Source organism: Leptinotarsa decemlineata, unplaced genomic scaffold (assembly GCF_025532065.1).
Source record: "Leptinotarsa decemlineata unplaced genomic scaffold, Ldec_3_MD MMD2_tig00003335_RagTag_RagTag, whole genome shotgun sequence".
NCBI lineage: Eukaryota > Metazoa > Arthropoda > Insecta > Coleoptera > Chrysomelidae > Leptinotarsa > Leptinotarsa decemlineata.
The window spans coordinates 1,005,251-1,030,386 of NW_027412587.1; the positions used below are offsets into that span (position 1 = coordinate 1,005,251).

Sequence of the window (25,136 nt, forward strand, 5' to 3'; positions counted from 1 at the left end):
TGTATTTTAGAGCCAACTTAGGAGCTTATATCAACAATTCTTGGAAACTTAGGAGGAGTAAGGACCAGATATCAAGACAAAATCAATATGCTTCATCTGCAAAGCCTGAAAATAAGTAGATATACATGAGGGTATATGTGTCAGTAACATCCAATCTTCCGAAATTGAACCCCATTTGAAAAAATAAAAAAAAAAACATAGTTCGTTAAATAATCTGTTAATAATTACCTGGAAATACCAATATACGCAAATATATCGCTTCACTTTCATATCTCTAATTGCTGCAAAAAAATCAAATTTGAACAATTGGACTTTAGACATACTTTCAATAAATAAAAACATTGATCTTTTTCTTTTTGAAATATTATATAACCACGAATGAGTCCGTCTCTGGTAAATTACAAGTGTTTGCGTTAACAAAACTTTCCAGACTGAATTTTTATTCAGAACTCAAACACTAAGTGTTTCGTTTTATAACAGTTCAGACGTAGTTCTGACGTTGTACCAATATTCACACATATCGACGTGGGCGCTTTGTTCACTCACTCAATTTGATCGACGTGTTGGTCGGTGGTTCAATCCGCAGGCTGAATGATCTATTTTCACTTGCTATCGTCCAACCCGCGTTAGGAATCACACGTTAAAAGGTAAGACCTCGTTAGTCCTTAGCTCGCACAAGTTTCGACTTCTGAGAGTTGTCATAGGGGTGACAGCTGGTTAACGAAAAAACATATTTAAGAGATTTATTTTTTTAAATGCAAAGTTTCAAATTTGCCTATCTTGTTGAAGACAAAAGCTATTGATTTGGAATTTTTTTTCATTGTATTCTGGATGGCAAGTACTATCAACATAATGAAAAATACACAAAATTAGATTTGACTGAGTGACCCTAGTGCATAATATAACACAGATAGCAAAATTCGCCCAGAATGTCGTTATTTGACGAAAAAATTGTCATACTCCTTGATGATTACCGAAATTCAGTCAGGTTTGCATACTATCAATGAAATACTGAAAGCCTGATATTAATTTCAGTCGTGAAAATGTTTTCTTGATATTTTTCACAGTGAATGCTATTTTTCTTCAATCCATATTGGGCTATTCGTGATATCCGGTAAGAGCAATACCCTCATTAGAGTAAAGAATATTACCAACAATATCAATTCATCTTCCAAATGTATATTTTTTCTATAACATTTCTATAACAATCAAGATTTATCGATTTTCACTTGAAATAAAATCATTTCTGTTTTAAGCAATCCCTTTGGAACGTCCTTTCAAGTGGGGTGAAATGACAGTGACTCTTGATTTATTGTTATCAAGTAGGTAAAAAGAAAAGGTAGAGGTGTGTTTCTTCAAAGTGGCGGTCAATTTTCTGTTTAAAAAAAAATCTGTTTTTCCGTTAATCAGCTGCTTAATTGATTTTATAATGATTTTCAAATATATAGAAAAATACTTATTCGAATATCCAACCAGTTTTTGACAAAAAACATGTAAATATGAAACCAATTATTATTTTCAGAAATTCATCACCAACAATGGAGATCTAGTTTCCAAACTTGGTATATGATATTTATATATAATTTTTGAATAAATGAAATTCCAAAACAACTTTCAAAAAGTAGGATAAAAATAACAAACTAATTGTTTAAGATATTAATCTATTTTTGAAGTTTTCAATTTAATCTATCGAAGTATTGGAAAACTCATCTCACTTGAATTCTCAACTCTCAGTTGATCTTTTTGACTCTCTCTCACACACACACACACCCCAGCCATAATTTCAAAATTTCGAAATCGTATTCAAGTTATTCCATTCAACATTCTCCTCCAACTCTACTATTGCTACCGAAGTTTCCAACAAGACATCATGCCTGGAATAATAATTAATGTTGATCCAGCACTAAGTCACCTGTTTTAATATGTGAGAGTTTTGCTTGATTCCAAAACGTAATCAACTTTAAATTGAGACGTAGCAATTCAATTATTATGAAGAGAATAAAATGATATAGAAAAACTTCAGATAGGTATGAATAAAATTTTAAAGCAAACCGTTGCTCTATTATTCTGTGAAATGGGGAGAGTAGGATTTTTTATAATTCGGACTGTTTGTATAGTTTTTAGAATTAATATTGACACCAGTATAGATATTTTATTGAGAAAGAAAGTTTTTGGTCTTCTACTTCTCTATGTGTATTCTAAATTAATGACGGCCACTTCCGTTAGAAATTTTTAAAAAATGATGAGATATGTGATATTTACTCTGATAAATTTTATCTCATGAACACATTCAATTGTCCAAGAGCCAAAATCAGTAAATTTTCTCTCCAAATTCTCTGTAAAATCTAAATAAATATCATATTTTCAGTAAATTTATTGTTTAACAATTTGTGGGTTGGTAATGAATCTAGTTATATCCGTAAATCAACAACCACTTGTTTTAATTATAAGCTGTCATTCAGTATCTCGTAAAAATTCAAAATGAGTGAATGATCGAGAAATTTGTGCTACCCCACCAGATGTTACCGAGCAAGTAAATATTGTGATGAATAATTTGCTGCCAGCAAAATCAAGAGAAAAATACGAATATAATTTCGAAGATTTCATGAGTTGGGGAGAGAAGAAAAACATTACTTCATGGATATCAGCAAATATTTCTGATTACGTGCCTCTATCTACTTTTTCATGAACATTCTGCAACAATTTTTGAAATATTTAGACACAACATAAAGGTTAAAAGTGAATTATTCAACCTCACCAGCCAACTACGAATCATATTCAATTTGCCAGACGCCTCCAAAACCAAGCCTACTTCCGTAAATTCTATGAACTATAATAGCCAAGCAAAAGGATTTGAAAATATTCTACAGACCAAAAAATACGTGTTGACATTATTATATTATTTGAAACTCTCCAAATCTATTCTACCCTCCTAAGCCAAAAAGACGTATCTCAAATTTCACTGAATTTTTTATTCCTTTATATAGGGACAATTTGAGTTGTATTTATTCCATTTCCTCAGCGAAATACACGTATCTTGTCCGTTTTGTGCAGCTAAAGTGCTAGAAATATAAGACGTATCTCAAAAATGAAACAAAAACTCAAGCTGTTTGGACGTACCTAACTCATATTTCTAAGCAAAACGGCCGCTTCTCAGAGATGCGTCTATTTAGCTAAGGATTTCTGGCAATTTACAATTTGACCTTCACAGAGATACGTCTACATCACTTACAATTAGTAGCTTCCCTGATTGATACCTCAATTTGCCGCAGTATCAGTAACAGTTTTACATTTTGGAAGATTTTTCCTCACAATACAAATTAACTCGTACAGAGCCGAGGCCATATTTACATGATATGGTTTGGGTAACCGTCCACAGAGAGTCGTATAATATCACATATAAAAATGACTTTGATGGTCCATCACTTGATCTTAATTTTTTAACTGCCAAGGTAACAAAAATGGAAAACAGCGGCCACCCAAAAAACAAACAAAAGTTTTTAAAATTCATTCGCAGAAGAAAGCCAATATAATAAAAAATTGTCTGGAATTATGAAAAATCGGTTGCAATTCTGAAACACTCTTCTACTTTCAGATGAGAACTTAACAAAATTTATTGTTTTTTTTTTCAATATCTCACAAATATAGCGTATTCTTAATGTATCACATTATTAATTAATCGTTTATAGATAAATTTTTATTCATTATTCAATCTCCTATCCAAGTCCATGTGTAAGAAACAGAATCGAATGTCATCTATTGATTAATCGTTAACGCAAAGAGACGTATCTCAAATTTTTGTTCACAATTCCTTAGCTAGGCGTATCTCAGTTTGAAACTAAAATAGTAGTTTATGTAAGACAAGTTAATTACCATATCATTGTGACATGGTAATTAACATGGTCATTGTGACAAGTGAGCTGAGCTACTCAGCTCTGTCTGAATGACTGAATGAGTTTATCACCCAAAGCCATAATTTCAAACAAATATATTGTACCATTACTGTCTACTATCAGTCGTAGAAAAAGTATAGTACGCACCTCGAGGATAAGGCCAATTATGTTCTGTCGCGAATTATCGCACTCGACTAACGCCTCGTGCTTTCAATTTTTTGGCTCGTGAGTAATGGGCTTCTTTTCCTACTTAGTACGTAATGTACTATTATGTTCATTGAATAATGATCTACAGGAATATGTAGCTACAAAATCTATACTACAAAATCCTTATTTACGAGACTTGGGTAAACATCGTAATGCCTACATATTGCAACTCTTCACAACGACGAATTAGAAAAATACTAGCGAGTCAGTTATTTTAGAAGCTAACTAGTTACTGTGAGAAGAGAAATTTGCCATCGGATAACAATGACAGGCAATTATTGTCAATATCATTATTCAAATAATTGTAGATTCAGTATGTAGGTATCCTGAACATCAATCTCTCGCAGAGCTTCGTAATTGCTTTCGTCTTTGGTTATGGTGAAGATGTGCTTATGATAAATTCTGGTAATATATGGAATAATCAACAACAAATTTAAAAGAAACAGTTTCCAGTAAGATCCTTGGAGAATTCGGCCTGAATATGTTATTTGGTCGATTTTTTTATTATTTTAGTTATTATTGAATTGATAGTAAAATGCCAATGAAATGAAATCAACATGAGTTATCAATCCTTCAATTTTCGAGATATAAGTGGTTTGGAGTTGGAAGTTTGGGATCGTACACAACGAGTGACCACATAAACTGACCAAACAATTTTGAATGGTGCTACACAATCACTGCCGGAAAATCTGCAAGTCACTCTGAAAGCGATGCGTGTATGAAAAGTTCATTGGATTCGAACTCCTGTAGGTTTTATTCATTTCGAATACCTTTTAAGAAGTATGTTCTCTATATTGAAATGTTTTTGAGAAATTGACTTTGAGGTTCATTGAGCGTATTCTCGACGCAACAGTTGTTCACCACATACTCCTGATTTACACTGCTTTCATGGAAATTATAAGTAAGCTCACTAGGGCAGTAAAATAGTTTCTTTTGAAATTATGTTCTATTAAGATGATTCTCCTATGTACAATTTCTAAAATAAGCTTCAGGCAGATATTTAGATAGGTATGAGTAATTTTCCAAAGAAAGACTAATTTGAGCTTTATAAAGCTTCAAAAATCGTCGAAGAGTTTCAGTTTTTTTAATCGAATTAGCGAGCAGCTGCCTTTTCTATTTCAAACAGTCAATTATTCCAAGATTTATTGGCAAGACAATTATGCTTACGCCTGCCAAGAAATATATTGGATTCTTCCAAGATGTCGTTGACCTACTACAAAAAAATTAAAGGAGATAATGATGGCGAAAGTATGAAGGAGGAATAACATTTAACAAAGCTGGGAAGCTATATAGACTAAGACCTTCTTGAAAGTAATTACATCAAAGCTCAGTTAGTAAACCGTCAATTTCCAGTCGCAACAGTTTGAGACTCTCTATACTTCTCGATTGGAACCACAGTTATCGTGTCTACAAATATCAAATAATATTCTGATTTACAGGTCTCCGAGTGATTTTCATTACTTATAGGAGGACAACCAATCTATAGTATTTGTTACAAGTTTACGTATTGGGTGAGGTCGTGCCTTCAAAAGAAAGAAAACAGTCACCATTTTTTGAAAAAAATTGCAGAACCTGCAAAATTCAGTTTCAGCATTTTTTAAGGTAGTTGACAGGCATTAACATTGGGACGGGATATTTTATACAAGTAAAACTCAAAATTACTTTCGGTCACCCCGAATACTTGATAGAATTGGTCGATACTTTATGAGACGAACAAAAATTCGAAGAAACAGAAGAAGAAACAGAAGAAGAAACAGAAAGAAAATAATTCTGATGCTGAAAATGTACTTGGCAATATAGTTTTTGCAAAAAACATTATTATTTTGACAGTAAAGAGAAAATTCTCAATACATTTGTAGAAATGCAATAATGCTACGAAAATTAACACCAACGAATGAAAAGTTTTATTCATAAAATTACATCAATAACTTTTGTTTTCGTTGAAAAAATAACTCATTTCAACCGTAAGCAAACAAAAATTCATCAAAAACTAAACTGTTTTTGTTTTACCCCTATTCTTAACGACTCTTGAATCAAATTGAATGAAATCTAACTTTCATATGAACAGTTACAGATCTTTGAAGGGATTGTCAAGTATCTTTCGGCCAGAGAACTCATTTAAATTACAGGCACATTTAATGAATGGCATAAGGGTGGTCCTCTTGTCTGTTTCTAACCCTTTTTGCTTCGAAGAACGACCCTCAAATACCCTCTTGATGTAAATAAAAAAAGATTGGTTTCCAAGTGCATCCCTATTGTTGGGCATGATTCGGTAAAAAATATTTTAGTCGCAGAGTGCTAAACAGGTATAAAGGTAACGCCTTTTCCGACTACGAATGATTAAAAGTCGTTGGTTTTGTAAGTCATCATCGTATTAAAAATATCAATATAGTTGAAAAAATTAAGGTTGTGAAATTTTATTTTTCTAAAATTCAAAATCTGGAATCACTCAGACCAAACTGAAATATTTTTTCTTATATCACTACTAATCTAAATGATGAAAAAATTTTTTTTTCAGTTTGATGAATATCACCACTGTTTTCGACATGAATATTAAAAATAAATTTCTACGAGGTTTTCATGACAAGACAAGTATATATTTCACTAGTTCGGACTTCCATTGTCTATTATATAAAATGATTTGAAATCCCTGAAACAAGTAAAAAAGAATAATTAAAAAAAAGAATAGCTGAAAATAACAATTATATTAAGCAACAATAAACCTGAAGTGAAATGATAGTGAAATAACCTACAAGTAAAAATATAATGATTGAATAAATAAAAATTAAAGGAATGAAAAGAGAAAATAATAAAAATAAAAAGTGTAGAGATTGCAAGTCACGTTAGTTCACGACGTTTCGATTGTTGGTATCTACAATCGTCTTCGGGTGATGACTCTACACTTTTTATTTTTATTATTTTCTCTTTTCATTCCTTTAATTTTTATTTATTCAATTATTATATTTTTACTTGTAGGTTATTTCACTATCATTTCACTTCAGGTTCATTGTTGCTTAATATAATTGTTATTTTCAGCTATTCTTTTTTTTAAATTATTCTTTTTTACTTGTTTCAGAGATTTCAAATCATTTTATATAATAGACAATGGAAGTCCGAACTAGTGAAATTCATCACGAAACATTGTCAATCATCTTCAAACAAACAAGTATATATTTCATGAATATTTCCATTACATCGGATAATAGAGCTGTAATAATAATAATGATAATAGCTTTATTGTCCAACAGTTACCTATTTACAGGACAATGAAAAATAAAATGAACAAAATGAAAAACTAATTCTGAGTACCTATTTCATATATCACAATGGGAACAAATACTATTGAAATTCATACACATAATGTTAGTTTTTGCTCTGAGAGGTCTAAAAATGGAATGAGATCGTGAAACTGGCCATGCTACCTTGAAGTTTATTTGTTCCAGAATTTTACGACAGTCAAATCTCTCATTCACTAATTTGAATAAAAATATAAGCGACGCACATTTTCTGCGATGCTCTAAACTAAAAAGTTCCAAACGTTCATATATGACATCATTACTGATCCCTTTCTCAGGGTAAGAACCCACTATTCTGAAAATTAGAAATTTACTATAAACTTTCTTTGAACTCTTTCAATGGCTATGTTATGAATCTCATAGAATGGACTCCAGACGATACTTGCATATTCTATCTTCGAACGTACGTAGGTGAAATACAACAGCTTCATAGCTTCAATATTATGAAAGATTCTGCAATTTTTAACAATGAAACCATAAGCTCTCAAAGAATCTGAAACTTTTTGTGAAATATGTCTACCAAATCTTAATTTATGATCGAATATTACCCCTAGGTCTTTGATCTCATTACATCTCAGCAGATCTGAATCCTGTATTACACACGAAAATGTATAAACCTCATTTTTTTGACTATAACTCACTACTTTACATTTCTCCACATTGTGTTTCAATTTATTACCGCTGCACCAAGCAACAAGAAATTCTAATTGAGATTGAAGATTTACACAAACACCTTCTTCCTCAATTGAAGAAAATAATTTCAAATCATCCGCGAAGCATAACCGCTCACAAGGTAAACTTTCACATAGGTCATTAATAAACAATAAAAACAAAAGAGGACCTAGGTTGGAGCCCTGAGGCACACCAGAAGAAGCTATATATGTTCTAGATTCATAACCGTTATAGGACACGAATTATTTCCTACATGTCAGATAGAATTGCATCAGCTGACAGGCAGTATTCGAAAAACCGAAACCCATTAGTTTATTGAGCAAGACATCATGATCAATTTTATCAGATGCTTTAGAGAAAACTGTGTATATAAAATCAACTTGACCATTGTTCTGATGCTTCGGAAATAAATTGAGTAATAATGACTAGATTTGTAATAGTAGAACGATTAGTAACAAATACTTGTTGATGTTGAGATAGTTGCCTTTGAACAGAAGCAAATATGCGATTATATAAAATAACCTCAAAATTTTTAGTAAACATACATAAAATAGATAGGGGTCTGTAATTCTCTATATATGCTTTTTCACCACTTTTGTATACAGGACATACTTTAGCTAATTTCCAAATATCTGGAAATGTTCCAGATATCAGACATGAATTAAAAATTCTTGTTAAAGGTTTTGCTAATGCCCCTGCACAATCCTTCAACAAAAATGATGGAATAATATCTGGACCTGATGTCAGTTTGTTCTTTAGTTTTCAGTTGCAGATATAACCTCATTTTCTTGAATGGGGTAAAAATGAATATGAACATTATTGTTCAGTGTACCAACTTTGTTCAAAAGCGGGTCAAATGTTGAATATACCTCACTGAAAAAATTACTGAAGGCATCAACAATATCTTGAGGATTCTCGAGTTTGTTTCCCAAGTAGGTTACTTTTTAAAATCTATTTAAAATCTGTTACTGATCCTGGTATTCTTGTGCTGTTATTATTAGAGTGAACATATGACCAGAATCTGCCAGGATCTCTAGACAACATTGTTTGTATGTTAACAAGATAGTTATCATATACGGTTTTTATTTGGCTTTTAATCAAAGCACGCAAACGTTGGAATTCAAATCTATCCTCATCACGTCTAAATTTCCTGATTTTTTTTAATTTAGCCTTCTGTTTGATGTTTTTAATGATATCAGAAGGAAACCATTTATGATAAACATGACTAAAATTTCTGAATTTAGGTATATGCTCCTCAAAAATGCCATATAAAATTGAATATAGGTTCTCGATCAATTTATTAACGTCCATCGACGTACCTAAAATACAGTTTCCTCTATATCTCGATTCAAAGCTATGAGGCTCTACTGAAGTTTCATCGTGAAGAACAGACCTATGAAAATCAAAATTTCAGCTGGAACCCTTAATCGTTCAAATGTAATTTTGGAATATTTTCATCAACCCACCTACATTTCCCTATTCAATATTATATAATAACACACACCATGTTGTGAAATGTTTCGAAAGACATTGCTATTTTAGATTTTTAGACATCTTTTTTTCAAATTCAACGAATGGTTGGGACCTGTGAAAAAGACAGGAGTTCGGATTCACTTCTCAGCAGAAGCATTTGGTGAATGAATTGGGATTTTTAACAAAATAGCATTCAAATGGTAACCATTTCCAATAAAATTATTTAGGGTATCAAACTATAATATAATTATTATAATAATTTTATTTCTCAAAGTGAACGGATTTTTTTATATTTTTCGGTAAATTGCATGTGAATATGGTACTATAATTTCTTCAATTCCTCAATTTATTAGTTGTGAATTTGAATTTATGTTGCTTTTTTGTGTCGTTTATGAAATTTGATGTCTATTTAGATTTTATCAAAATCTTGAAAATTTCATAACAGAAAAATCCTAATTTTACCAATTTCTTCACATTGATTTCCTTAATTTTGATACTACCCTTATAAGTTCACGTTAATGTTTCATTCATTTCATGTATACCAAATACATGGGAAAGAAAGTGTTTGGCTTTCTACTACTCCATCGTGATACAAAAAATGTGGGAATATTCCAAAGAAAGGAAGGAAGCAATCAATGTTTCACGCTTTTCATCGAACGGAAAAGTTGAAAATATTTTTTTTTAAATAAGCTCAAATGACAATGACGATCGAAAAATACTAGTATTATTGTGAAAAAAGCGTAGGCGCTTTTTTCATAATAATACTAGTATTATTAACTTTTTAGTTCGATGTTCTTTAAAAGCGTGTTTTTTTAGTTTTTTTATTCTATATTCATTTTTTACTTTTTAGTTTCATATGCTATAAAGCGTGTTTTTCTAGTTTTTTAAACTATATTTATGATATATTTGAGTAACTGAATTTTTTAGGTATACTTTTTACAATAACGTTTTCATTGTTGAAATCTATATTCTGGTTTGCTTTCAAATAATCGAATTAGATTTTGAAATGTATCTTTCGTTTCGTTCAAAACTTTTTTCTGTACTAAACCATGGGTAATTAAAAATATTCAAATATCTAAATATTTCATCTGTAGTACAAATTTTCGCTAACACTTGAAATTCTTAAAATCCATTTTTTATTTTGATTTTCTTTTGAACAACCTATCAAGGACGTTACATACAGCGCCATCTACCCGCGAATAGATCAAGCAATAATGTCGATAATTATGTCAATACAGATCAAACAAACATACATACAAACATGCATACAAACATACAGGTGAAGCTAATATAAAGCGTGTAAAAAAAAGACCTCTATACATATATGTCTAGATCATGCAAAGAAGTAACTTTCAGACACAAACTGGAAGAAACAGCCCTCCTGAAACAGCTACTTTCATATAAACATTGAATTACACGAAAGAAAAATTATTTCGAAACAAATGCTTTTATATATTATGAACACTGAAGTATACAAAAAAACACTTACCTCTACTCAGTTTGTATTCACAGGATTTCTGGATATCTGATTTGATTACATACCAAATGTTTGGAATACAAACTGAGTAGAGAAAAATGTTGTTTTATATAATTCAGTTTCAATATAAGAGTATTTGTTTCGAAAAAATGTTTTTCGTGAAATTCAATATTTGTGTCGCAAGTTACTTTTTTGCAAGTTACTTTTGTATCAAGATGGAGTAGTAAAAAGCCAAAAACTTTCTTTCCCAAAAACTAGTCACTCCTAAAAATATACCCCTATCAATTCAACCAAATACATGTTTTTTGGTCAAGAAATGAATCATCGTTCCGTAATACTTATATCTCTAGCAGCATTTCTGCACGGAAACTCATTTATTCAAGAGTAGTTAGCCTACTCGAACATGAAAGTCAATTTATAGAAATAGGTCGGCTATAAGTCAGTATTGAAATTCATTCGGAATAGATGAGCTCAATTTCGCTTTGGAAAAATGTAAATCGAATTGCTGTTAAATTCATGAAATATTTTATCAGGTTTGTGCTTTTCTAGAAATAATTCGGGGATGAATTCGTACTACGTCGAGTCAGTAATTCAACCGTGAAACTTAAGTTTCGAATAGAGAAGACTCTAGTTGAATTACTAAATAGGTTCGTCATGGGCTGAATAGAGAGTTCGTCAGGATGTCATTTTCAGATATCTATGACAGATTGCTCCGATCCGTAATATTTATTGGTTTCATCAAATTTCCCGGGACTCAGAGACCCGGACAATTGTAATCCCTAAATATTTCAGTGGGGGGGAGGGTAGTACTGCAGTACTAGGATTTTATAGAGTTCCAAACTTACATTTTCTGACTATGGCGATTTGAATCAAAACAATTTAGAATTTTTTAGGATATTGAACTTTTGGATCTGTCAAACTGCACCAGCACTCGTGTTATAATATTTCACTTTCATTACCTACCGCACGTCAAAAAGTGATACCTTGTTAATCCTTGTCTCGCACAACTTTCGACATCTGAAAACTGTCATTCATACATTTTCGAAACTTCTAACCATTTGAAGAAAAAATCCCATGAAAATGAACATCGAATTCTACCTTGTACTATATTATCAGTCACGAGCGGGTTGGAGATGCACGATTTAGTAACTGGGATAGTTAGTAATGAGCACTCTTGAAAAAGCTACCATACAGGCTGTTTATTAAACATGCGGTAAAAACTCAAGAAACTATTTTAGAATATTTTGTCTTTTGATGATTTTTGATAGGGCGCTTTGTTTCGAAGATACGAAGCGAAAAAGAATTTCAACAATAACAATGTATCACCAAAAATTACATCTAATGTTCCTTAATCTACAAGAACTGTTGAAAATGACTACCCTCCGCTCATCTCCTCATCGACTCCCGAACTCTTTTCAAAAACACTAGGATCGTTTCTGATTGAGTTACACCCAGCAAATTGAATGTCTGCAGCCGTTTGTAGTAATCGGAATGTTGTTGATAGGTACCAAAGGAATTGTTAGATTTTTTATTACTTGGTAGGTCCAGTGTAGTGAAACAAATATTGCGATTTGGTAAAATGAAGTGAATATTTCATAATGAAGCGTTATTTGAATTCGAATTTATGATTGTTGCACAAATTTCTAATAGGGTTTGGAAGTAACAAGAACGTTTTCTGCATATTTCTGATACAGTTGAAGCTATACACGATGTGTCAAGAATATTTTAATATTTTAAGTGCATACATACTTCTTACATCTCTCCACCTAGTCTAGTTGAGTTTGCAGAAATCTATGAGTCAAATGGGTGGACTTGCTGTTGGAAACTCATTGGAAGCCAGGCAGTTGTTAAAAAGGGCTTTTCATATATAAATATTTTGAAAACAGGAACATTTTTGAACTTTTCGAATATTTTACGAAAAGGTGATTCGTTTGAAAAAAGAATCTAAGAAGTACTTACTGAGTATTGAGGTAGCTTTTTCAAATTCAGTTGAGAAAAATTTCAGATTGAGTCTACGAAAAACTGGTTACAGTACACATTTATCACAAACGCTTGTTTATGAAATACTTTATGACTTTTTATTATATCCCTACTACATCCACAGCCAAGTTTTTTTGTAATGACATCCGAAGTTAATCCCATCACCAGGAGCAGTTTCCTGTTGGGGTATGTACTAGAGTATACGACGATCATTCAATAGGAGTAATTAGACACTACTTAGCCACTATAAAGGTTGGTGGAGGATGCTTCTACGTCAGCTCTTCAACATTGGTTGAAGAGTAATTGTAAAATTTTATCATAGTATCTTGTGAAACCAATCTCTTTAGTAAATTATTGTTAAGTGACATACATTTTTATGCAAAAATCACACTTTTTAAACAGAGAAAAAACAAAATTCCAGATTTTCCCGAAATGGAATGAGGATTGAAAATATTCAAAGTGGTATATTACTTAAAATTATTCACAGCACAAAAACCTCATAGACGCCACTGGCAGAAAAATAAATATTGTTGTAGAGCAGGATCACGCCTTCATTTGCCCAGACTACCACTTTTAATAGACCAGAAAGGATTAACAGTAATGAATAGTTCACACAAATCCCAACTACAATCGATATCTACCTAGCTACCGGTGTTCTGATTATTTTCATTTCTATTGTCACATGAGACGTACGAACATATGTTTCCTATATGTGGGTGTGCGCAACGGCATCTTTTATAAATGGAATGGTTTAATAGTATCGAAGGTGCATACATTTCGTGGTAAAGCAGGGCGCAGATAACTACAACTGAATACTACTATATAGTTATGTAGATACTAATTTTAAGGTTAGGTATGAAAATGTATGAAAATGACTTACTAGTTTTGCACTCATATCGTACTTCATATGACTAATATATTAGACTATTATATTTTCCAATTTGGAATTATTACCTACCAAAACTTTACCGAAAATAAGTGAAATGGTAGTATGATGAATCTGTCTCTAGATTCCAAAGGGTTCTTCTATACATTTTCAGGACTTGAACTGAAATGAATTGAAATAGACTATACATAATTTTATTTTGAAACTGAAAATGATTATTATTAACAGCCTTCAAAACTGTTTTTCATCTATTTTTTAGTTATTCTCTACATAATAAAATAATGAAAGGTATTGGTATGAAATAACAAAAAGTCACGAACTTCTTTGAATTGCAAATTCTGGCGAATCTCTTCAACAACACGGTATGGAGACTGGTGTTTAGCTGAACTTTGTACTATTTTCATGGCATTTTTGTTGTTGCAATGATAGCGAAACCTTCTCAAAAATTATTTACTTATATAAAAAAATCAAAATATTTTCAATAATTATTTCGTTATCTTTCCACAAATTCATGTTCTCATAACTATTTACGAGTGAAGAATGGAATGTCTCACATCTAACGAATACCGGAAGAATAAACAATTTTTCTTCCAAGTAATGAATATTACTGGAGTTTTATTCCAACACCAAATAGTTATTTTCAACACCTCGACACGTGTTTCGATCACCAAGTGATCATCTTCAAGTATTCAAGTAATAATTATTTTTGGCAAAAAATCTATCCAAAAGTTTTGCTTCCCGAAATCCCATATGTTGATGACATAATTCTTAGAATAGTGGATTCTGGAGATATTGAGATTCTTAGTTCCAGGAATAATGAGAAAAAATGTGATTATTTACGCCAGAGTAATTTCTGTCACTCGTCTGTTACTTGTGGTGTTGGCGTTGGTGTTTTCCAGTAATTTGTTATGATAATTCCCTTAAAATTCTTCTACTTGTGAGTTTTAATATAATTCACGATTTCTACTTGGTCAATATTATCTACTAGAAGAAATTCCAAATAGGAATAATGCTAAAAAAGACAGAATTGTCGTCATTCAACTTTAGTCGAAGTTGGTTGATTTTTATGAAAATCGACTGACAAAAATACAATAATTAAAACAAACGATGCAAAAAAGCATATAATTGACATTTCATCAACGATTCAATCCATTCATTGATTTATTTTCATTTCTCGTCACAATAATGTTTTTCCTTTACAAATTAACGTTCATATATTTTTAAATTTTTTCTCTACTCATTGGTTTCATTTTGTTTCCAATTTCTTTTTTTGGACAGTATTTCTGTAACAACCAACTCATACGATCATTTTGTGTATTCTTTCATATATTTTTGAAATCTTGTAACATGGACCAACCACATTGAAACAATCCCTAATCATGCAGTGTTACAATAGACAAATTAAGAAAACCAATAAATTATCTAGAGAAAAATATTGTTCCCAAGAACTTTCAATCGTGAATCTGGCGTGGAAGACATCGTTCCGTCTCCTTTCTCCACACCGCGGTTATGTAATTATTCTCAAATGATCTCATAGATTTACACAAAATGAGTAAAAGCAATTTTAGTTCCCTCCTAATAATCCCCGGCAAATCTGAAGCATCGTTTGTCCCGCTTTAGTCGGATATCTAAATCAATGTCCAAATAACAATTTACTTTTATTGCCCTTCTCGCCCCCATTTCAACGTTAATACCCTCCTGGGAAGCTTAATGGCAAAAACACTCAAGTTGGGGGCTGCCACCACCGTATCGGCTTATTGCTCTATAGTGTTACATGTGTAAGTGCCCTCGATGGTTTTCAATGTTTATTGATTACTCTTGTTTATTTGATCCTCAAAAACTTATGTTGGTAACGTTCTATTAACTGATTTTTTTTTGTTTCAGAACGAGTGAGTTCCTCGGGTGTATGTCTTTTGACGTGAAAAATGCTATTGCAGGGGTAAGTTTTCATTTGTTTATCCTCGATAATTTCTATAATTCAATATAAAATATAATTTACAGGGTGTTTCATAACTACGATACGAAACTTCAGAGGGTGATTCGTTAGATCGTTCTAAGAAAAAAAGTTCCCACGAACATATGTCCGGAGTTGCTTCGTTTCTGAGATACAAGGCGTTGAAGTTAAAAAAACAGTATTTATAAAATATCATGAATAGCCTTACATCGATTTGATTGGAATTTGCTACAGTTATTTGAAGTAATAAGGCTCTTATTTAGCCCTAACTAGATTGAAATCAATAGATCCAGTGGAGTCTCAGTGGGCAACACAGTCAACAATATTGGGAAAAAAGTACGCCACTGACTTATTGTTGTAGTTTTTTATTTTTTTAGATTAATCAACTAAAAATACAACTTTTTCGTCGCTTGTGTTTTCTCCATATCTAGCTTCGTTTTCGAGAAAAAAATCGAAGTCACTTTGCGTATCATGAACACCTGCTTTGGATATAAGCTGACAGTGATAGTGTTTCCATCATGAATAATTTTACTAACGCTGAAATGCCTGACATGCACTTTATTTATGGATAAGCAAATGGAAATACGGAAAAAGCAAGGAGAATTTGCCCGGACAGATATCTTAACAGAGTAATTCCATGCGCTAAACCATTCAGACCGGTACATGCAAGATTATGTGAAACTGGGAGTTTTAATAAAAATGCATGTGGTGGAAGACCAGAAAATGTAACAACGCCCGAGCTAGAAGAAGCTATACTTGATCAGATAGAAGAAGATCCTTCAAATAGTACCAGAGAAATTGCACTACAGCCCAAAAACCTTATGGACAGTTCTAAAGAGAAACCTCCTACACCTATATCATTTACAGTAGGTCCAGCTGCCTCGGGATTTTCACCCAATATTATTGTTTTGCAGGAGGTTGATTCATACACATATTGTCATACACATCATACACAATAATAATAGTTTACCAAATATTTTATTTACGGACGAAGCAAGTTTTTCACGAGATGCTATTATGAACTTTCACGATGACCATTTTCGGGCCGACGAAATTGCCACGTCAGTAGAGAAAATCATTTTCAGCAACTATTCTCGCTGAAAGTTTGGGTAGGAATGATTGGCGACTACCTAAATGGCCCATTTTTCCTACCAACAAGATTAACAGGTGAATCCTACACGGACTTTTTGAAAGATCATCCACCAATTTTGTTAGCAGAAGTGCCGGTACTTGTAAGAGGCAACATGTGGTTCATGCACGAAGGGGCTCCACCTCATTTCAGTGTTCTTGCTCGTCAGCATTTCGACATCACTCAGCTACCCTAATGGCTGGAATGTACGTGCAGGACCTTAAAATTGGCCAGCTCGCAGTCCTGACAGGAATCCTCTAGATTTCTTTTAATAGTGTCATCTGAAGTGTCTTGTTTATAAAACTCCTGTAATAGATGTGAATGAATTGAGGAATCGAATGATTGACAATAGACATTTCGGTCATTTACTTCATGGTCAACATTGTTCATTACTCACTTTTGGTTTTTATCTTATGTTGTCCATAGATAGTTTTTAGAAGTGACTTTTGTTCTCGAAATTGAAGCTTGATATGAAGAAAACACAAGCAACAAAAAAGTTGTTTTTTCATTTGCTCATTATAATAAAATTAAAAACTACCAAAAAAAGTCAGTGGCGTTCTGTTTTTTATCATTATTGTTGGTTGTGGTGTCCACTGAGACGCCACTATACCTAATAATTTCAATCTAGTTTGCGCTAAATAAGCGCCTTATTACTTTGAATAACTGTAGCAAATTTCAACCAAATCGGTGTATAGCTTGTCTACTTGTCGGCGTTGTCCGTCGCTTGATGGCGACGGATAGTAGCATCGCCCACTTATCCAGCTACAACCAGCATAGTGAAGGTGATGTTTGTTTAATTGCAAGGAAATTTCAGTTGACATAAAGTATTGAATTAGAAGAATGTAGAAGAAAATAGTCACAAAAAAGAAGGATGTGCGTTGAATAGACCCAGTTACTTGGGACCTAACCTAACCTAATCATCCCATTAATTAAAAGAGTGCAAATGTGGGAGAGTTTCATCATCTTTTCAAAGACCTGAAAGAAGACGAGGAGAAATGTTTCCAGTATTTCCAGGAAAATTTTCAGAACTTCTGGATACTCTAGAGCCTGCCTTAACAAGCGATTCAATTTTTCCTCGTCCATTTTCATAGGTACCGTCTGACACCGTGCTATCAACTGATGGAATAGCAAAATAGAGATACAGAAACTACCCAGGCACATTTGGACAAGTTAATTCTGGCAAGCGCTGGCCTGCAACGAGCTCACTTGGCCAGTCCGTCACAGCACGTACCGTTATTTGCCGGATAGGATCGGAGATCTGAAATCCTTTCCGGCGGCGGACGCTCTGTGATCTGTGCCGTGCCAGACTAGTGGGCGATTGTCCATTAATTTTCATTGTTCCAATCCTATACGTATTTTGACGTCACGGGCCGTGCTGTACTGTGCCGGACAAGTATGCGACAAGCTTAAGGATATATATGATATTTTAAAAATACTATTTTTTTTTTAACTTCAACGCCCTGTGTCTCAGAAACGAAGCAACATATGTTCATGAGAACTTTTTTCGCTTAAAACCTAACGAATCACTCTTTGATGTTTTATACCATAGTTAGGAAACACCCTATATAATTTAATAATGAGAGCTTAGAAAAAAGTAACGTTGAATGAACTGAGTGTTTTCATTTGCCATTACAAAAACGGTTATAATAGTTCTATTTTTCGAAAAAAAGACTCATTCGGTTTTTTATATGAACTAAAAAAGCAAAACACTGCCAATGCGGGGAAAATATTTCGTTTTGAATTTTTCTTGCAGAAACTGTAAATAAGATTTTTCATCTCGTCCAGGACAATCTAGTCCTTGATTTGTTTCAAACTTGAAAAATCTTTTTGTGTTACAAAAAGTTGAGAAACGCTTCACAAATTCACTGTTCAGTTAAAAGGGCAAAATAATTATCGTATAATTTTTTTCCAAAAAATTTCTTTTCGAGTCTAAATCGATTACATCGAGAAAATAACTGTTTTTTAAAATCCATATCTCTTTTTTTACTAGATCTTTCCGTTGATTTTTTTATCTCATTCAGTCTCTACTTCAAATATTCATAATATTATTTGAAGGAACACCACATAACGTAATATAATAATAATAATAATATGTATTTATTCATATAGATATAGATACAAATACATATAGATTTTTTTACATTTGGAACAATAATGATCCTAGGGCTGACGTCAAAGGCGAAGTTCAAATCAATAATTCAAAATTACTAATTTGTTCTACCACTTAACCTCACACAAGCTTAACATTATGGAATATGCCTATAATACAGAATTTGAAAAAAAAAACAATAATAGGGACTTTCAACAACTTAGGGATTTGAAATGTATTATTTGGTTTATTGCTTCCACAAAACATTCTTATAGTAGTACTTAAAACTAATCACATTCATTTTTTTAATTTCGTTTGGAATACCGTTGTACACGTAGCCAATTTGATAACTGAAGAACCGTTTTAAGAATTCATGATGGTGAATTGGTGATGTTAAAATACTTTTAAATCGAATATTGATTGTATGATCATCGGTTCGAAATGAATTTTTTTCATATAAGTATATCGGAATCTTCGTTATGATTATTCTGTGAAATAAGCACGCTGCATGCAACCGCCTACGCAATACCATATTTAACCAACCCGTTCCAATCAATTCATTGGAAATACTTTCTCGCCTTCGAACCTCATGAATGAGACGTAAACATGAATTCTGAATCTTTTGGATTTTTTGCTCATATGCCTTCGTTAAGCAGGGACCGTACACTGAATCAGCAAAATTCAGGGTAGACAAAACTAAACTATCACATAACATTAATTTTGTTGCTTTTGTTTTTGAAGTATATGACAATACTTTTCTTCATTTTCCAATCAGCATCTTCTGGAATAGTTTTGAAAAATGATTCCCTCAACCCTTGCAAAAAACGACGATTTTATATCACCGCAAAAGTCATACATCTGCTTCTGCCACAATGATACTTCGTGAAAAACATCCATACAGCTGCAATTCAATCAAAATCGTCAAAAAAACTCAAAGTTGAGTGTTCGATAAAAATATTCTTCGTTCAACTACCATAGAATCTGATTGGAACGAATTGCGGTGCCGCAAAAAAGCTGCGGAAAAACAAGACTCTTATTCGCATGAGTAGAAGCGACATCATCCCTCACAAAGATGTCATCTATGAGATCGAGAGAAAACTCAATCTTCGAATATCAAAGATGAGTCAGGTTCCTCAAAGTTGTGAAACCACAACTTCATCTTATGTCTTTCTCTGCAGCTTTCAAGTTGCCTTGCTGCATTATTGGACTCAACTGTCCTTATTCGAGTGTTATCATCGGAGACCGTTGTCAGTTGTCAAGACTATAGTGTTGTTCCTTGATTCACTATCACCAAGTTAATCAAGAAAAAATAAACTAACGAAAACGTCATTACTTTATATTAGGAAAATAATACATTGTCTGCCAAGATTATTACATTTTCAAAAAAATTTAATACATATGCAGTTATACATGGTCGTCTATCAATTATTATTCCACCATAGGGTGTCTTTTCATATCGTGTAGAAAATACGAGAAGAATGAAATACAGAGACATATATACCCACCAATCAAAAAAAACCAATTTGAAACTAGGTAATAATATCTCATTGCAAAAATTGACAAAAATATTCCAAAAAATTGTATTAATCCTTGTGAAGTCCCCCTAACACAGGTAGGATATAGTTCAATGTTCATAACGTTAGTTGTAGTCAGGGCCGCACTGATAGATAAAATAAGAACCGAAGAAACGATTATTTTAGTCATATTATTTTTCACATAAAACAGAACTGTGAAGGAGATGCCAGTAAGTGACAGGCTAAAAATCAAAGATGGTGTTCTTCCCAAATAATCAAGGGACCACATCATTATAATTTGCCCCAAAAGAATATTTACAGCCAAAACGAGAAAATGAAAATACAAAATTTTATTGTCTTCAAAACTAGAGCACATGGTTGAATTACCAACAGGATCTAAATGGATGATATCAAGGCCATTCTCCGCAGAACTTTCGATAAACATTTTTGCCAAAAGGATGTTTATATTCAATATACTGAAAATCAGAAGAGGCGTTTTGATTGTTAGGAGAAGCAAGGTTGCTCTACGAAATGGTTCAGACAGTATCAACTTCACAGATTTGCCAATAATATTCAATGAATTTTCAGCTAAGTCAATTCGCCCCTCAACATGATGAATAGACAAACCATAATCTTGAACTAGATTCCTTATATCAGACTCTTTAATATCAAAGGAGTTCCCATAACTGGATTTATTTATTGCGAAAAATTGCTTGAGTGTTAGAACAGAGAGGTAGCCTTTGTTTGCGTGGATGAAATACCTGGGACTCTCCTCTAAGAGAGCTGACGAGCATGCCAGCAAAAGACTGAAACCACCAGATAAAGCGAGAATCATCCTCCATGTCGAAACTCGCATATCAACAGCTCTATGCTCTACATAAGCAGGATTTCTCATGAGAACTGCAAATACCGATACACCTAAGTACCCTAAAGTCCAGGATATATCACAAAAACACAAGTAAAAGCCTCTTTTTCTCTTTGGTAAAATCTCTGCTAAATGTATCTTCACGACGGCTAAATTGCATTCCAATCCACTTCCCAAAAACAAAGCAGCGCAAATGATCATGTAGTAGTTATACGCGAAAGCTGACATGAATGTTGTGAGGAAGATCGTCAGCAATGAATATGTCATCAAACGTTTTCGACCGTAAATATCACAAGAACAGTTCATTAAGAATCCTCCGACACTTCTACCAACGGTGAAACTGGTATGGATTCCATACATAATTTCGTCACTTATCATCTGGCTATTCTCGCAGGTTGACATTGGAATCGATAATGGCAAACTGAGGGAAGCGATAGCATTCGTGAAGCAACTGGCACAAGCCATTCCCAACATGAATTTGTAATATAAACCCCAGCCAGTTTTTGGAAGGATATCTTCAAAATAGAGTATGATGGAGGGAGTCTGCCTGATAGCTTGGGCCATTTCATAAGACAATGTGATATACGTCACATAAAATTTGACAGTGAAATACAATGTCATCGTATATGTTATTGACAGTTTAGCGTTTCTTTCCATAAAGGCGTTATATTTTGGTTGAGGCTGTGTTTACCGATTTGTATCTTGTATCTAAAAAAGGCAAAGATTGACCTATCTTTAAATGTACTTACTGTGATTAACTGTGTGAAATGATTTTTCTGAATCTTAAATTATTGTTGATATGCTATTATTCGCTATTATGCTATCATGCTATTATTCGCTCAATGATAATAACAGAGGTTGATATAGTCTGTACAGAGTACATTGATCACCTAATACTCGGGGTTTCCCATAATTGTCATCTATCAATTTATAAATATATTTTTCAAATTTTTTTTTTTCACTGAAAAAATTATATTACAATGTGTTAAAACAACGATAAAAATAAAATAAATACAACAATAAAAATTAATTGGCGCTCCGGGGCGACTTCATTGATTCCAGTGGCGCATTTGCTTTTTCAGCTGCAGGAAAACCCGGAAAAACCTGCAGCACCACATCATCTGAAGATCTTGATCTTTCAAAATTGAAACTATATTTTTATAAAAAATTAAGGCTTATTATCATTATCATCATTGTAATAATTATTATTATTAATCATCTAGATAAAAACAGTAGTCTTTCGTTAAAATGTTCATAAACATGAAGAGTAAATCTATCATTACAGATGACCTACCTGTTTGAATTTGGTTGGAGGAATTCGGTTTACTTTTTTGATATTCTAGAAAAATTTGTTCGAATTTTTATAATTTGTCTATATAACGCATTAGTGATTAACCAGTTTTACATCTGATATTACATTTTGAAACTGGTTTCACATAGTACAAATTAAGTGGTTGGGTGCATTTTTGGATCCTCCAGGAGAAGGAAATTTCAAGAGCAGATAGTTATTGGTTCACAGATGGATCAAAAATACCTTTGGGCTCTGGTGCAGGTGTTTTTAGTTGCAGACCCAGGACAGATATATCAACCTGCCTAGGGACCTATGCGACTGTATTTCAAGCGGAAATATATTCTATTAAATTGTTTGCGGAGGGATTGGTAGAATCCAACCTCACACACAAGTCAATAAAAATTTTCTCGGACAGTGAAGCGGCGTGGAAGCTCTTGGCTCCTACCGAGCAACGTCTAAGTCGGTAGCAAATTGCCAAAAACGACTCTCCTCAATAGGAAGACTTAACAAATTGTCAAGGCAGCCAACTTCCTTGCAAAGGAGGGTGCTGCAAGTAGCTTTATCGGACCAGAACCTGTTATTGGCATTGCTTTACGTTTTGCCAAACAAGCATTGAACACCTGGATGGCAAGAAGATTTGAAAACTTCTGGCAAAATCTTCCAGGATTAGCTCACTCCAAGGCGTTCATTCATCCTTGCAACCAAACAGTTATTGGACTACAGTAGGGATGAACTACGGTGTCTAACAGGCATATGCAGAGACTCGGACTGTCGGAAGACAGTGTGTGTCGCCTCTTTTTGGAAAAAGATGAAACAGTGGAGCATATACTTTGTGCCTGCCCTGCCGCGGAATGCAAAAGGTTGTCAGAATTTGGTAGAACCACACTTCTACCATCTGACCTGGAAAATTACTCACCATATAAACTGATCGGCTTCGTCAAGAAGTTGGGTTTATTTGTCGAGTTTCAATAGGTGTGAGTCACAATAAACCCTTGCGGGTTGCGGTAGAGGGACGAATAAGCCCACTCACTTTCGACCTAACCTAACCTATATCTGATATTACATTTTGAAACTGGTTTCACGTAGTACAAATTTATATGAAAGAATCCAAAAACTGTTTCATTGTTTCATTCATTCTTCAGCGTTTTGGTTCTGAATTTCTCAAATATTGGGAAAGGATCTGAAAAATTAATCAATTTTATTATTTAGTATTAATCATTATGCTATTATATATTTTTTTTAAGAGATAACATCTCTAGAGAACAATTGAAAACACATATGAAAGAGTGTAAATTTTGTCTCATAAAAAGAACTCTTACCATTTTCTTTATAATTCCGATAATAAGATTCAAAAAATCTTTAATCATGATGTGTGATAGGAGTCAATTTAAAAAAGATTTTCTCAAAGAATTATGAAGTTGTTGGTGTCACCAGCAAATCGATTTAGTATTATTGAGAAATCCATGAAAAAGGTTAGGAATCGATTTTTTTTAATGGAATTTCTCAATTTGTGTAAGTTCTGAATCCGGCTAATAAACTTAATCTTCATGACATTCATTTGTCTAAGCTAGGTGAAGCGAATAATTTAATTGAAGTTTTCAATTAAATTATAAATCACCAGAGAAACCTCATGCAAATTAAGGAATAATTGAAATTTTTGGGAAGTTTCAATAAACTTCTGAAACATATAAATTTACCTCTTTCTGATTAATAAGTTACATAATTCAAATGCCAAAACCTTTTAAAATTGAGTATTTTTGTTGGCAGATGAGTAATTGTTCTGACAGAAGTCACATATTTAGACTTTGTGAGTGGCATTATGTCATTTGATGCCTTTTTAATTATGCTGTGTTGAGTCATCATTATCAACATATCAATTTTATTGTGAAACCTACAATTCAAGAAATGAAAAAAAAAAAACGTGTGATACATACTATATAGTAAGTGCAAAAATGTATTCTTGCATCACAAAGTATCACAATTTTATTATTTTGCACCGCTATTATTTTGTACCCCTATATCTTTGTTCGGAGTTTTCCAATAAACTCACATACCTGACGTCACATTGAGTCGATATAACCCAACTTTCCTCAATTCAAAAATGTTTTTTCTTCAACACTCATTCGAAATCAGGTAATAATTATAATAATAAGGTCCACGACCATGAGAGACCAGTAATTGTACTGATTTTTCTAAAACAGGTGCACGAGCGACTGATGACTTTGTTCAACAACTCTATCAACGAGTTAAAATCCGTTCAGCAATTACACAAGGATGAGCCTATGCATGGGGTCTTCTTCAACAATATTGAAGACCTCAGCTCATTAAAGCATCTTTGCTTTCCTGGGGCTGAGTGGGCTGAACTCGGAAAATCAGGGGTACATCGTGGCCTGTCCGAATGGTGTCTTTA

General features: G+C 33.0%; 2 protein-coding genes across 4 annotated transcripts in view; one reads left to right on the top strand and one right to left on the bottom strand.

Annotated features, from left to right (window-relative positions):
- The window catches only part of PsGEF (Protostome-specific GEF), a 199,928-nt gene that overhangs the window by 76,010 nt on the left and 98,782 nt on the right, over nucleotides 1-25,136 (top strand). For all 3 annotated transcript variants that reach the window (XM_074177906.1, XM_074177905.1, XM_074177907.1), the window contains exon 6: nucleotides 15,769-15,823. In XM_074177906.1, coding sequence (XP_074034007.1) covers nucleotides 15,769-15,823 — 55 coding nt within the window. The remainder of the gene's footprint in view (nucleotides 1-15,768; nucleotides 15,824-25,136) is intronic.
- LOC141483358 (uncharacterized) lies at nucleotides 20,379-22,061 on the bottom strand. The gene has a single exon (XM_074177904.1). The coding sequence runs from the start codon at nucleotides 22,054-22,056 to the stop codon at nucleotides 20,485-20,487; it is 1,572 nt and encodes a 523-aa protein (XP_074034005.1). The 5' UTR covers nucleotides 22,057-22,061; the 3' UTR covers nucleotides 20,379-20,484.